Raw genomic sequence first — 16,577 nt, 5'->3', positions numbered from 1 at the left:
CGCAGCGGATCCCCTTCTAGCCGCAACCCATTTCTGGGAAACATCCACACACACTCTCATACACTACGGACAATTTAGTAAACCCAATTCACCTGTACCACATGTCTTTGGACTGTGGGGGGAACGAGCCCAATCTGGCAACACTGCACAAATATTGTATGTGCGTTTACTGACACCATGCGGCCATGATGAATACTGTTTTTATTAAAAACATGCTCTGTTGTAAAAACATTTCAACAGACGTTTTAATCCCAGTTTATTCGCAAATCAATTTTCTGTGGACGTGAGTACACATCTATTATAGAAACAAGGCACCTGTCAATCTATTCGGTGGGCGGGGGAATCACACTCTCCTATGTCACGTTGAGGTGGACCTCAAAATAATTAGGATTTGGGTCCTATTTTAACGCCAGAAAATTTTAAAAAAGAGACTTGTTCACTCCTATATGACTGTGGACACACTATACCTAGATGTAGCTTACAAAAGTTGATTTTCATCATAGGTGCCATTTTAAATAAATAAAATATCCCTTTGCCTCACTTTATATTATATTTGGGTTCTGCAGCGTCGAAAAGATTAACAGCTGCCTGGTTTAGTGTAAAACACACTGGCAATGCTTACGTAAATAGTCATGCAAATGAAGTACTTAGAATATAATATCAATTTGCTACAAGGAAGCAAGATGAAGTCACTTTTCTTTGCCTCTATTGGCAAATCCTGTCATCATTAGTATTTTTTTTATGCCACACGAGGGCAGCAGTGACTCCTGGGCTGTTATATATCTTTCTGCCACAAGAGGGCAGCATTGAGTCCCCGCTTTTCAATTGGGTAAAGTTTAAAAGGGATACAGCTGCGGTTACTCACATCATTTATGTAACACTGTACAAGAATAATTAATATTTTGATAATAATGTGAGGGTTGGCGTAGGGATAGGTGTTAATAAATTACAATTTAAAGGATGATTTAATAAATAATATGAATGATATCCACCTTTTCACACAAAAAAAAATAATTTTACGTTTTGTCAGTTTAGTGGCTAATTATTTAATTTATAGAAAACCCTGCTGTTTAATTTGTTAATTTGTGTGTGTGTGTGTGTGTGTGTGTGTGTGTGTGTGTGTGTGTGTGTGTGTGTGTGTGTGTGTGTGTGTGTGTTCTGTTTTATAATTAATTTTTATAAATATTATATTGAGTATTTTTATTATTTTTGCTCTGTTCTGAGAATAATTAAAATTATTGTGGTTAATTGAGTTTGTTTTATTGTATTTGTTTTATACTGCAGTTTAAAAAAATGTTTTATTCATTTAAAAAAAACTGAAAATTCGTTGATTTCCGGCCGCAGCTGTATTCCTTCTAGCAACAACCAATACCTCGCTCCGCCGCTGGAGGCAGTATGGAGCCGCTGGCGGTCTCATATGTCTGGCTTTCCAAAAGGGAGGCGCTTGACGCCGGTAGAGGGTGGTGGGAGAAAAAGACCGACGAAACCGGGTGAAGCTCTGAAAAGAGAGCTGACGTTATAGTCTTTACATCGCTATATTTCGCAAAGCTCTGCCTGGAGTGGTTAAAGGTAAGTGTCGCTCGTATATTTCTCGAAGTCTTGTGTGTTTTCCGCGGTTTTTGAGCGTTTGCTGGCCGTCTATTTGAGCAGATGTCTGGGCAGATGAGCTCTTTTTTTCAGGCCTTTAGCTGCTCAAGCTAGTTAGCCCGGCTAATTCCGGATTGACTCGCTTTTGGCTGGAAATCGAGGTCGAGTTTGACATTAAGGTTCTTGACATCGAGTAGGTTAATAATTGTGAGTGGCGTGTTCGTCGGTGGTTTCTGTGTAACGTCAGGGGTTGTTTAATTCATCGGTGAGTTTTCAGGAAAGTTGTGCCAGTCTACTTCACCGTCACGTTGGACCAGCGAGCACAGCTAACGTTAAGTACTCATTTTTAAAGCTTTACCTTAATGTGTTAGCAAAAGTGTTGTTCAAAATACTTGTATTTTTTTCTAAAATATGTTTAGCTTATCTTAAATCAGAGCATAAAGGATTCGCTAATGTCGACATACGACTGAACTGTCATCCTAAAATCATTCATTTAAATCCAGTGCTAGTTTTAAACAAATTTTACTGTTTACACTTTTTATTAATGTCACTGAAATCTTGTATAAAGTCAAGTGTTGCACATTGAGCTGGTTTCCTTGCTAAATAGGCCACTGACCTCATTCACAAATGTAATTTTAGTTTTAATATTTTAATTGTCATAAATGTAATGTTGTTCATTAAAAATGTATTGATAATATATTCAGCGTTTATATATTTAAATGTAATGTACGAATACGCAATAAGCGATTATAACTAGTCTCAGTAAGGCTGTCATTATGATGGTTCTCGCCCACTAATTAATATGACGTTATACTAAAATATGTACACAAGCTGTGTTTGCGGTTTATTCTTGGTGGCATCATGTGACGTCATTTGTCTTGATTAACGGGTTACTCGGACTCACCTTTTTGTTTTTTTGTTTTTTTGGCTTGAACTGACAATACAGAAACATCAGAACAAAATCCAAGGGATCAAAATTAGGGTGAAGATGTTTTTATATTCAGATATTTAGACATTCTTTTTAATAATATTCATTTCAGAGGAGTATTCTTTGTTAATTCTGAACAGGAAAATTAAATTAGCCAATGACAAATAAAGTACAACATTGTTCACAGTCAAATACATAGTGCTAATGTTGTTTTGAAGTCAAACTGGCATGCCATTTCAGACTGAATATTTAAAGTAGAGTGGTGAATATTACAACAGAGACAGTTAAATGAACGAATGTGCGAATATAATACCAACTTTACCTCAATGGGATCACAGAAAGATCTTTAAAAAAAGATTAATAATATGCAGTCATGAAAAAATCTTTAAACACATACAAATAAAATATCATTAGACAGAAAGGGAATTAATATTCATATTATTTTCAGCTTAGTCCCTTTTTTAATCAGGGGTCGGCACAGCGTAATGAACCACCTACTTATCCAGCATTTGTTTTGCACAGCGGATGCCCTTCCAGCTGCAACCCAACACTGGGAAACACCTTTACACTATTGCATTCATACACGCATACACACACTGGCCAATTTAGCTTATTCAACTCACCTATAGCGCATGTGTTTGGACTGTGGGGGAAACCGGAGCTGCGGAAGAAAACCCACGCCATCACAGGGAGAACATACAAACTCCACACAGAAATGCGAACTGACCCAGCAAAGGCTCGAACCAGCTAACTTTTTGCCGTGAGGTGATTGTACTACCCACTGCGCCACCGTGACACCCCAATAATAATAATACAATTATTAAATTGAATAAATGACACTTAAACAAATAACCGTATGGAAAGTAACAAAAATCGAGGACCTCCTTTAAATATATCTGTAAAATATTTCAGAAATCTTAGGTTTTTTATTCTTGGTAAAATGAAGTGATTTTAACAGTGAGTTAAAGTCTATGCTAAAATAAAAAAGGACAGGTAACCTCACTGCCAACTAGTGTTTCGGAAGTGTTAATGCAGACCAACAGAGACAGCGCGCACAAGTATAAATGCACAGCTGCGCGCGTTGCATGCGCCGTGGGTTACGCCGGTCACTTGACGCAGAAGTATAAACCAGGCATAATGCTGCACGATTCTGGCAAAATGTGAATCACGATTTTTTTATATTTGTGCTTAAAATCAAGGTCAGGATTTTCTCACAATTCTGTAAATGTAAAATAAAGGTTAATATGATTAGCCTATTATTATTTTTAATTCTCAAACATGTGGTAAAACAACAAAAATAGTAGGCCTATGTGTAGCTCTACTTTTGCTTAAAATGCTAAGCTTTGTATAGTCATTATGGTGGACTTTCAATACGTCCTGTTTGTTAACTCACAGTAAAATGATGACATCAGAATACAACTATTCATAATTATAAAGTTGATTTATTATGTTTAGGATATGTGCTAGTCATCTGTTATTGACAGCATTATTAGACCATTTGTTTTCACTGGTAAAATTAGAATTTTGTCAATCTCCGATTCCTTTGTGCATTATATTCTACATTATATATAGGCTAGGGTTGTTATACTGAAACAGTAAACATTTATTTTCATTCATGCACAACACTTTGTAATCACTATGAAAGTAAAAAACATATCAAATGCTTGTCGTAATCCTAACTCTAAAATGCCATATGATCATTTAAATGTGCGCACAGGTTTCACTTTCACTTCCGAGTGCGGCTCATGGCTGCTGTCACTGTGAGAAAAAACACACGCATGCAAATCAAAACTCCCGTACGGCCCTCAAACGATCGCTCTGTGCAACAAACTGAACGTTTTACAACTTCATTACCTGTTATTCACAGCATATGAAGGTTCTGTTCACTAAAGTAGGCGTCATGCGTGCACGCGCACGTGAATACATCATTACATGAAGGCAGAAATGACATTTTTGGGTGAATTATACCTTATAAATAAAGTATGTGACTCTTTTAACGCCATTTGAAGGTGTCAATGTTGCTCTGAAGACTGATGCGACTACCTTTAAGCTTCTTTTCTGACCTTGAAAATATAATTGGCTGAATTAATATCATGTGTAGGGTTGAATCAAGATCGGGATCTTTTTTCCGATTAATAGTGCAGCCCTAAAGCTGACAGAAACAAAACTGGAGAATAATGCTAACCTATTATTCATTGAGAAAGATGGTGCAAAATAGTCTGAAAAATCAACGTGACAGATGAGCAGACACATGTGGATGTGAATTATGTATATGGATGTGAATTGCTAAAGGTCAAGATGATTCAAAGTTCTGATTCTGTGTTATTTAGCGGTTGTTATCTCAAAATAACATTTCTTGGAATGTCACGACTAGCCTATCAAAATCAACGATTCCATATAGCCATGTTATAAACGAGTAACTGCATAGTTCATACTCGGCCCATATTAAAATGCTCTTGTTTTCTCCAAACAGGTTGTCGTGCCCGGACTCCTCCCGCCACCTCTCCGCATCTCTGGTGTGAGTGTGTCTGTGTTTGGTCTGCACAGAGAGAGATTGTTAGCACCACAGTCGCTGTATTGACTGTTTTGTGAGGGGAAAACAGGCAGACGGGCTCTCAGCGATCCGCCATGGGTGACATGAGTGATCTGGACCGACAGATCGACCAGCTGAGGAGGTGTGAGCTCATCAAGGAGAATGAGGTCAAAGCCCTGTGTGCCAAAGCCAGGTGATTACAGCCTGCCCAAAACAGGCACCCAAGCAATCTGTCACTCCCAAATGTTGATTAAATGCTTACACAACACTAATGTTTGGTTATTGTTTCAGAGAGATTCTTGTAGAAGAGAGTAATGTACAGAGGGTGGACTCTCCTGTCACGGTGAGTATTCACAAACACTGCATAGAGAAGCTTTGAGTAGTACATTACTGTAATGTTTCTTTTATTAAAGTGTTAGTTCACACAAAAAGTTCAAATTCTGTCATCATTTGCTCATCCTTCACTTATTTCATACCTGTTTGTGCTTCTTTCTTCTGTTGAAAACACAAAGAAAGAAATACTAAAGAGCGTTTGGAAAGACAGGACACTCTTAAAAAAAAGAGATTACAAAATCTAAAGTGGTTTTCCTCGTTAAAATTACTGTCATAGTATTTTATTTTTTCTGGCATATTGTTTTGTTCAACAGTAGAAAGAAATTCATAAAAGCTTGAAACCAGTTGATTGTAAATAAATGTTAAAAAAAGGAACTTTAATTTTTGAGTGAGCTATAGCCCTTTAATATTAGTTATCAGTGTTAAACTAATATGCTTTTTATAGTGAAATGTATCACTAATGTAATTTCAAGTTGATTTATAGGCATGACAATTTGTACAGTGTTGCCATTGGGTTTTAGATGTGTATAAAATATACAATATATTATCATCAAATTAATACATTTATTACAGGAAAAAAATAATCAGAACAAAAACCCATAATACTTCTAATTACAATAGACAACTAATTAATAATTAGAATAGCTAACTAATTAACAATTAATAACTAATTAATAATTAGAATAGCTGTACAAATAGTAATTACATGGATAAATAAGGCGCATTAACTTAGTTGATACCCATTTCTTGTTACTTAAGAATGACTGATTAATAACTGAAGTATATGTAATATGTTTTTTATGTTTTTCATATTATGTAATATATTTTTATCCATGTTGATCTTGCCATGAAATAAGTTGCTTATGTGGCAAAAAAAAACAAACATGAATGGTCGTGGCCAACTTTCCTTTTCTGCCTAACACAATAATTAAGTTACTTTAAAAGATGTTGGTGGAAAAAAGTTTTAGTGAGCACAAAACAAACACGTATATTTGACCATATTTTCTGTTCCAGAGACTAAAGTTCCTCCTTCTTCAAAGAAAATTGATAATAAAGCATCTCTACGAGAAGTAAATGGTTTATTTTTGTCTCCAGGTGTGTGGTGACATCCACGGGCAGTTTTATGACCTGAAGGAATTGTTTAGGGTGAGTCTGAGCTCTTTTTCACACAATGTAAATATAAAATGATAAATCTGTATTTTTATACTGGCTATTAAAATATTAAAGGGTTGCAATGTCAATTTTAGAAATATTTGTAAACATTTATTATCTGTATTGGTAGTACTGGCTACTAAAAGGTTAAAGGGTTGCAATGTCAACTTTTTTAATCATTTTAAACATTTAATATCTGCATTTTTTTATACTGGCTATTTTAAGATTAAAGGGTTGTGAGGTCAATTTATTAATCATTTTAAACGTTTAATATCTGTATTTTTTATTCTGGCAATTTAAAGATTAAAAGCTTACAATGTTAAGTTTATTAATAATTTTAAACATTTAATATCTGTATTTTTTATACTGGCAATTATAAAATTAAAGGGTTGTGAGGTCAATTTATTAATAATTTTAAACATTTAATATCTGTATTTTTTATTCTGGCAATTTAAAGATTAAAGGCTTACAATGTTAAGTTTATTAATAATTTTAAACATTTAATATCTGTATTTTGTATACTGGCTATAATAAGATTAAAAGGTTGTAAGATCAATTTAATAATAATTTTTTAAAACCATTTAATATCTGCATTTTTTATACTGGCTATTATAAAATTAAAGGGTTGTGAGGTCAATTTATTAATCATTTTAAACATTTAATATCTGCATTTTGTATACTGGCTATTATAAGATTAAAGGCTTACAATGTTAAGTTTATTAATAATTTTAAACATTTAATATCTGCATTTTGTATACTGGCTATTATAAGATTAAAGGCTTACAATGTTAAGTTTATTAATAATTTTAAACATTTAATATCTGCATTTTTTATACTGGCTATTATAAGATTAAAGGCTTACAATGTTAAGTTTATTAATAATTTTAAACATTTAATATCTGTATTTTTTTTTATTGGCTATTAAAGGGCAATGAAACCCCCCTGTTACAGCAGGGTGTTTTCACACCTAGTTTGGAAAAAGTCAGGATTCAGGAAAGTGGGTGTGTCTAGCTCTGTTTGGGTGGGAGTGTCAAGGGAGGGAAAAGGGAAAGGATTTGAATAAAAATGGTTCCCAAACAAACAAACATGCACTCAGCTGAGAAAGACAGAGACTGTTTTTAAATGATGGTTGAATGTTTGATACCGCACATCGTATAAGAGAATAAAGAGAAAAAAATCCTGTCACAAAATGCGGTGAAAATTAAACTCGACGGTCAGCAATAAGTTTGCTTGCATTGTTCACGTGTTTACACTCCGAGAGCAGCAGTAACTCAGAAATCATTTTGACTAAGGTCTGTCTTTACAATAAACAATACATTTTATGACTGTAAAATGTGTCATACGATTTCTGAATGGTCAAAATTCGCTGTTTAGTGCAGCTTCTGTCATTAACACCTCGTCTTTTTTAATCTTAATTGAATGTAAATATGTTAAATGTGCATTTGCTTTGTGTATTTGAGGAAACGAGGGCACACATCGTCTCTTGTTTAATCTCTGATGTTATTTATTTGTAGCTGGCTAATAAATTAATACATAATATCTGTTCTCCTTCAGGTGGGAGGCGACGTTCCAGAAACAAACTACCTCTTTATGGGAGACTTTGTGGACAGAGGCTTTTACAGTGTTGAGACCTTTCTGTTACTTCTCGCCCTCAAGGTACAGTGAAGTTGTAGTTTTTAATCAGATGTTATGGTGGTCGTAGTCAGACATCATAAACTGATCGGATGTCTTCTCACAGGTGCGTTATCCAGACAGAATCACCCTGATCCGGGGAAATCACGAGTCTAGACAGATCACACAGGTGTACGGCTTTTATGACGAGTGTTTAAGAAAATACGGCTCGGTTACAGTATGGAGGTACTGCACGGAGATCTTCGACTACCTGTCTCTATCCGCCATCATTGACGGCAAAGTGAGTCGAATTGTTCACCTTAAAATTAAGAAGCTATCATCATTTTCTCACCTTCATCTTATTAGAGAAACCTGAGAGGTTTCTGTGCCACTACTAAAAGTCAGGATAATCAAAACCTGAATTTTGGAGAGATACAGTCACTTTGTGTTTTTTATTTGCATGAATACCTGTCTTTTTATTTGCCTGAAGTTATGTCTGTTTATCATATAAAGTTTATTATCTCCTCACAAAAGATTCAGCTGCTTCATTTATTTGGTGTTGTATTGATTTAAACAAAGTCGGGCCTCCCAAAAAAATAGTTTTACCCCTTAGCAAAGAAAGAAAATGCATATTTGGAACAGTTTAAGGGAGTATATAGTGCATGAGTCTTCAGGTTTTCTTTCTTTAATCTGGTTTCACATGGGTGCTGGAAATCTTTGAACGTGTGAATTTTATTCTAGTGATGTCGAGGTTGTTTAGATCAGAAAGAGCTTTACTGCCGGGTATGTTCGCACATGTGAGGAATTTGTTTTCGTGACAGAGTTTCTACATTGCTACAGAAATACAGAGGCAGGACAATAAACAGATAATAAATATATTTAAAAAAAAGCAGCAAGTAGTGAATGCTAATATACAAATTGACAAGTGCATGTAGAGCTATATTACTATATATAACGTTATATGTGCAACTGTTATGTTCAAATTGCCATGTAAAGTGTGTTGCTAAATAAGTGTATAAAAGTGTATGGCAAGTAGTGATGTTGGTTCCACGGTTGTTATCAAGTGTTCATGAGATGAGGGAAGAAACTGTTTCTGTGTCGGGCTGTTCTGCTGCGCTGTGCTCTGTAGCGTCAACTAGAAGGTAAAACTTCAGAGAGGCAGTGTGCTGGGTGTGAGGGGTCCAGAGTGATTTTGGCAGCCCATCTGCTCGCTCTCAATAAGTACAGTTCTTGGGGAGTTGGGAGGGTTGTACCAATGGTTCGCTCAGCAGTGCAATCAATTCTACGTCGTCTTTGGAGATCGTATTTGGTAGCTTAAAAGTGTTTGGTTTTAAAAGTGTTTCAATTTTTGATAAAGTGCATGAAATGTGAATGTGATTGTGTTTCTTTTATGATGATTAATCCTAGTTAACAGATATTAATAATAATTTAAAAAAAAAACTATTTAAATAAAATAGTCTGCACATGTGCTTCTAGTGTAGTCTGCCTGTCTTTTACATTTTTTTATCTGTGCTCTTTGATTAAGCAGTTGAAGAAGACAAAATGCATGCACATTACAGCTTCATCACTAAACATTGCATGAAAGTGAAGTAAATCTAAATTTAAGATGAAAGATGACCCATTTTTAGTATGAGGTAATCCCATATAAGTAATTTAAAGTAAGGCTTTCGTCAAACATGCCATTAAATATTTTCTATACTGTTTAACAAATACTATCTGAATTAATATGATAAAGTATGTATATATATATGTAAATATGTAATTTGCCACACTTGTAAAGTGCTTGAAAAGTTTAAAAATGCACCTGTGATGTGCTTGAAAAGTGCTTAAATTTGACTTGGAGAAATGGTGTTAGAACAGGAAAGAAAATTCACGTTTGACTGATCAAGAAATGTCCTGCGGGTTTAGAAAGGCATGAAGATGATGATATTTTTAAATGTTCATTTTGAGGTGCACTAAACCTTTATAAAGGTTACACTTGTTGTCTTAGCACTGGTCTGATGTGTTTTATTTATTTCTGCAGATCTTCTGTGTACATGGAGGCCTGTCGCCTTCCATCCAGACTCTGGACCAGATCAGAACCATCGACAGAAAGCAGGAAGTGCCTCACGATGGACCCATGTGTGATCTTTTGTGGTCTGATCCTGAAGGTAATTCTGATGTCTGTAGTGTCATGGCTATGATAACCATTGTTATCATCATCATCATCATCATCATCTCCTCGTATGTTTTTTCTATTTGTGTGTTTTGTTTATTTAATGTGCAAAACATACAGTAAACACTGAACCCATAAGCAGCTATACAACAAGAATGGAAATAACAGTAATGTGTATAAACTAATGATAAATAGAATATTTAGATAGTAGGGCTGCTCGATTTTGGAAAATCATAATCACGATTATTTTGGTCATAATTGTAATTACGATTATTCAAAAAGATTACTGTGAAGTCAAAATTATTAGCCGTCCTGAGAATTTTTAAAAAAATAAATATTTCCCAAATTATGTTTAACAGAGCAAGGAATTTTAACAGTATTTCCTATAATATTTTTTCTTCTGGAGAAAGTCTTATTTGTTTTATTTCGGCTAGAATAAAAGCAGATTTAAATATTTTGATAGCTATTTTAAGGTCAATATTATTAGCCCCTTTAGGCAATATATTTTTTTTATTGTTTGCAGAAGAAACTAATGTTATACAATGACTTGCCTAATTACCCTAATTAAGCCTTTGAATTTGAATGCTTGTATTTTGAAAAATATCTAGTCAAATATTATGTGCTGTCATCATAGCAAAGATAAAATAAATCATGTTTAGAAATGTGTTGAAAAAAAAATTCTTTCCATTAAACAGAAATTGGGGAGGAAAGGGGTTGCTAATAATTCAGGAGGGCTAATAATTCTGACTACAACAGTATATTTACAGTTATTTTCCTCCCTGCAAAGGAAAGAGAAATAATTACAAGAAAATAAAAATATAAAACAAACTGTGCTTTAAGTATCTTCACCGTAAGAAAAACACTTCAGCTACAAAAGTCCTTCAGTCAAGTGTAGCGAGGGATTTTCTCCTTTTGTTACTTGATTAATAATGATAGAAACAGGCGGCAGCAGGAATAGTGTGCTGTCACTTTAATGGTTACACAAATGAGGGTTAATATGAATAAACACTAAACACCACGATTTGACGCTGAACGCATACTTTTGACTGTGTATGCGCGCCACACACACACAGCAGCAGCATGCGGTTTAGTTCGCGCTTTTAAGAGCAACAAATGTTTTCAACTGGAAAGGGGGCGGTAAATAATGGAATAATCGTTTATCTCGATTAATGGTTTTTCATAATTGTTAGAAGCCAAAATCAAAATTTAAATCGGATTTTCGAATAATTGCACAGCCATATTAAACAGTCTTTAGCATTCATGGTAATAATACTGAAGTGTGTGAAGATGGGAATAAAACTCTGACTGCAACAGTTACATTAATAATAACAATGGTAGTAAATGGTAGTGCACTCACAATAATTTGCTGTTGAACTCCACAGAACGCCATATAAAAGCCAGAAACTGTTTCGCACAGGCCTATCTAAAGGAACAATGTTGCCAACAGGCAAAACAACCAACAATGAAGAATGCACAAATCTCATTATAATGGAAGTCAATGAGGAAAAAACAGCCACTGACTTAACTAAAGTGTTGTACATTTGAACAATACAAAAATAACATTGATGTAATGACAATGTAAATCTCCAGAAGAAAAGAGAAAACACACCTGACACATACCTCATCTGTCCTGTCTTCTGCGTGTGAGCATGTCTCTTCATTATGTGAATGTGTTCTCTGTCTGACAGACACCACAGGCTGGGGCGTGAGTCCGAGAGGTGCTGGCTATCTGTTTGGCAGTGATGTTGTGGCTCAGTTTAACGCCGCCAACGACATCGATATGATATGCAGAGCACACCAGCTCGTCATGGAGGGTTACAAGTGGCATTTCAACGAGACCGTTCTCACTGTGTGGTCTGCGCCCAACTACTGCTACAGGTGGGTTTGATGTGCAGCCAATGAGATGAGAGATGCGTTCATGAAGCCTGATTTATTTCACATGTTTACATTTAAGTAATTTTTTTTCAGTATTAGTTACTAGGGCTGCACAATGCATAGTTTGAGCATTGATATTGCAATGTGTGTATCTGCAATAAGGAGAAAAGGCTTTTTTTGGTGCTGCAGCTTAAGGATGCCTCATATGGAGAATGTAGTCTGATGCATTGCTCAGGTGTGAGTTTCTCACAGACTTCAACAGTGTAAAAATCTTGACGGTTCTGTGGGTCTCGTCTATTAGATATGTCCTTTATTTTGTACTTTCAATTAGATTCAAGTCAGGTGATTGGTTGGGCCATTCTACAGCTTGATTTTCTTCCTCTGAAAGTATTTGAGAGTTTCCTTGGCTGTGTTTTGGATTGTTGTCTTGCTGAAATGTCCACAATGGTTTCATCTTCATCCTCCTGCTAGTGTAGATGTTAGACTGAAGCAGCTGATATGCATTTACACTGAGGAAGGGCAGAGGGTTGCTGAAGAACTACTGGGAGATTTCAGCTGCTGTCTGGGCTTTCACTGCCGAACTACACCTCCCTTTCTTCATGTGTTCAGTACTTTTTCCCTGTGTCGTTTAATTTAATTACACAGAACTTTATTTGTAAACTAATTAGATTTGTTTTCTTTTTATATATGGATTTCTTAAGTTGTTACCAACATCTCGGGAAAATTTCTTTGGCACCTTTAGAAATGTTTTTTGAGGAAAATGGTGATGTTTTCAATACTTATTTCCCCGCTGTATACATTTTATACATAATTGACACTATGCTTTTTTATTTTTACGTATTTTCCAGTTTTTTGTGTGTGTGTATAATTGTAATTTAGATTTGTTTATGGGGGAATGGTTGGAAATAATATTGGTCTAAATCTTCCTGTAAAACTATCCTATTATTTCTGTAAAAGTTTAATAAACTGATAGAAAGATGACATTGATTTAGGGTGTTTTCACACCTGCCTTCTTTAGTTCGGTTGAATCACACTAGAGTTGGTTTTCCCTCTTGGTGTGGTTCGTTTGGGCAGGTGAGAATGCAGCAATCGTACTCGAGTGCGCACCAAAAGTGGAACAAAAAACCGTATTGAGACCTCCTGAAGAAGTTGTCTCCGTATGCTTTCAAACGAACCCTGGATCGGTTCGTTTGTAATGAGAATATGATCCAAACTAAAACGGACCCAACCGCAAAAAGTACTGCGCCTTTTTGGCCTAATCCAGCTGCAGTAGGCCAATGCTCTGTGCATTGTGGGATGTGGAGGGAAAATATTTGTTGACAGCGCTTTACCAACAATTTTAAAAGGAGAGAGAAACATGCATCACCTGATGGATTGTTAGTAATATTTCTGGAAGATGACCATGTCACAGTTTAGCTAAATTAATTCACGCCTCCTCCTGAAGTGACCTGCAGTGCGCCTTAGCCGTTTGCAATGCCTTAAAACATTGTTTTTCAGCCACAGCCACGCTTCATTCTCTAAATATAGAGTCTAAAGTGATGTATACAAACTATATAGTATACTATGAGCAGGGATACAATCAGCCAGCGCAGTCGTACCTCCATAGTCAAAACCAACATTTTGTGTGTGCCTGTTTGTTCACTTTCAATTCAATTCAGCTTTATTTGTACAGCGCTTTTACAATGTAGATTGTGTCAAAGCAGCTTCACATAAATGGTCCTAGTAACTGTAACAGTGTAGTTCAGTTTTTTAGTTTAAGTTCAGTTCAGTTCAGCTTAGCTCAGTTCAGTGTGATTTAATCATTACTGAGAGTTCAAACACTGAAGAGCAAATTCATCGATGCGTAGCTCTACCAATCCTGAACCATGCGAGCCAGTGGCGATAGCGGAGAGGGAAAAAAAACTTCACCTGATGGGAGTGAAGAAAAAAAAAACCTTGAGAGAACCAGACTCAGTTGGGCACGAACATTTTAATTTCTCCGCTGGCCAAAAGTCTTGTGCAGGGCTTCAGTCGCCGTGGAAGTTCCATTGGCATTTTCCCGCACGTTAATTCCGACCAATCGTAAAGCAGTTTTGGGAATACGTTCAAAAACATCTAGCCAATGAGTGATGTGGAGTTTGTCACATGACTGCATTTTGGTTCTTTTCGACTGGTTCAGACCAAAGCAATCAGTGTGATGTGAAAACGACCCAAAGACGGCAGAAAATACTACAGTATATGATTTGTTGCCTTTAGTCCAGACCAAATGAGCTGAACCACAGTTGTGAAAGCACCCTTAATTTTCAGGTGAACTATCCCTTTAAGAACAAACGTTGTCAATGATTCAGCATATTGACATCTGCTTCTCTTCCTCACAGATGTGGGAACGTGGCAGCGATCCTCGAGCTGGACGAGCATCTGCAGAAAGAGTTCATCATTTTCGAAGCCGCTCCGCAAGAAACCAGAGGCATTCCCTCCAAAAAGCCAGTCGCTGACTACTTCCTGTGAGCTTCCCGGATGCCAGCACTCTCAACAGGAAGTGGTGCCCTGTGTGTACTTGTATTTCTGTTTCCCCTTTCCCTGCCCAACTGTCTTAATTGTGCTTTTTTTATTATTATTATTCTTACTTTCTCTGTAATATTCAGTTTTTGTTTTCTACTTTCCATCCACTTTCACATTCTTTCACTGGGCCATCAAGACACACATTGGCATTATGTTCCGCTGTGAATTCTCTCAATCTCAGACTCACGGTATGCTGTAGATGTAGACCTTTATTATGTATGTGAATAGCGGTAGGGAGAGAGGAAGAGCTTCTGGGGAAGAGCTGGTTTCACGTGTTCCTCAGAAAAAGCTGTATTTGTCCAAGCGGGAGGTCAAAACTGGTTGATGGAGACTTTTTTTTGTTGTTTCTTCAACTCCTTTCTTCTTATTCTCTTTTCATGCAAGTTTTGAATCTGTTAGAGAATGGGTTTGACACGACCCTGCTTTGATTACATTTACAGTCATCGGCTTTCAGCAGAGTCCTTATAGTTTCAGATTTCCCCGTTTTTTTTTTTTTTTTGTTTGTTTTTTGTTTTTTGCGAAGGAAATGACTGCAGATTCTGTGGTCATATGTATATGGACATTAACTACACTGGAAAACATTAACCATACACACACACACAGAACTGGAGTTAGAAATGTGCTTTTCCCTCTTGACTGTTCTCTCTATAGGACTTATTGTTGATTCTTATTTTTAATTTGTGAAAATAAAATGTACTTTTGTATAAATTTAAGAACGGATTTTCTGTTTGTTTCCTTTTTTTATGAACAAACCTTGCCATCAGTACACCGTTTATGATCTCGGATTTCTTTGCAGATTAGATACTAGGAAAACTGTTTATTTTGGGTATTGTTGTGATATTTCTTGAGATGTTAAAATCAAATATAAAGATGTATAGGTATATAAGATGAGATCTAAAAGTAAAAAAAAAGCTTTTTATTCTATATAAAATATAATTTTAAGCTATTTTAATATATACATGTATGTACACTACTTGACAAGTCTTGTCGCCTATGTAAGTTTTATGAACAACAGGTAATAACTTGACTTCTAGTTGATCATTTGGTATCAGAAGTAGCCTACATTTAAAGCAAAGGCCTTTAGATTACGCTTATTTTACCAAAATCTTACTAAAATATGATCATGCCTTGATTTTTAATGATTTAATTAGGACAGTAAGGTCTGACTTTGCTTAGACAAAAAGTCTTGTCACTAAACAGAAATAATGTCCAGTACAGAATATAAAGTCCTGCTGCAGTGGAAACAGAATGAATATTGTGTCTGACTCCATCATGAGCTTGGAGGACTGCATCCATACATCTCTGCACTGACTCAAATCACTGATTAATAAAGTCATCTGGAATGGCAAATAAAGCGTTCTTGCAGGACTCCTAGATCTCATCAAGATTCTTTGGATTCATCTTCAATGCCTTCTCCTTCTTACCCCCAGGCATGCTCAATAATGTTAATGTCTGGTGACTGGGCTGGCCAATCCTGGAGCACCTTGACCTTTGCTTTCAGTAGCTTTGATGTGGAGGCTGAAGTATGAGAAGGAGCACTATCCTGCTGGAGAATTCGCCCTCTCCTGTGGTTTGTAATGTAATGGGCAGCACAAATGTCTTGATTCCTCAGGCTGTTGATGTTGCAGATCTCTCTCACGCCCCCATACTGAATGCAACCCCAAACCATGATTTCTCCTTCACCAAACTTGACTGATTTTTGTGAGAATCTCGGGTCCATGTAAGTTCCAGTAGGTCTTCTGCAGTATTTGTGATGATTGGGATGCAGTTCAGCAGATGATTCATCAAGAAAATCCAGACCTTGTGCCAACGCACGCCTCGCACCAGTGCCGATATGCAGCCAAATCGCACTGCTACTCGTG

At 36.1% G+C, this 16,577-nt stretch overlaps 1 protein-coding gene across 2 annotated transcripts; it reads left to right on the top strand.

Moving 5' to 3' along the window:
• The first annotated feature begins 1,442 nt into the window (after positions 1-1,442).
• On the top strand, positions 1,443-15,428 carry ppp4cb (protein phosphatase 4, catalytic subunit b). Of its 2 annotated transcripts, none has more exons than XM_073917709.1 (9): positions 1,443-1,918; positions 4,989-5,241; positions 5,340-5,391; positions 6,477-6,527; positions 8,088-8,189; positions 8,272-8,445; positions 10,168-10,294; positions 11,988-12,177; positions 14,532-15,428. In XM_073917709.1, the coding sequence occupies exons 2-9, from the start codon at positions 5,144-5,146 to the stop codon at positions 14,659-14,661; spliced, it is 924 nt and encodes a 307-aa protein (XP_073773810.1). In that variant the 5' UTR covers positions 1,443-1,918; positions 4,989-5,143; the 3' UTR covers positions 14,662-15,428.
• Positions 15,429-16,577: the final 1,149 nt, after the last annotated feature.

Source organism: Danio rerio, chromosome 12 (genome assembly GCF_049306965.1).
Source record: "Danio rerio strain Tuebingen ecotype United States chromosome 12, GRCz12tu, whole genome shotgun sequence".
Classification (NCBI taxonomy): domain Eukaryota; kingdom Metazoa; phylum Chordata; class Actinopteri; order Cypriniformes; family Danionidae; genus Danio; species Danio rerio.
This window is presented reverse-complemented; position numbering and strand designations above follow the sequence as displayed.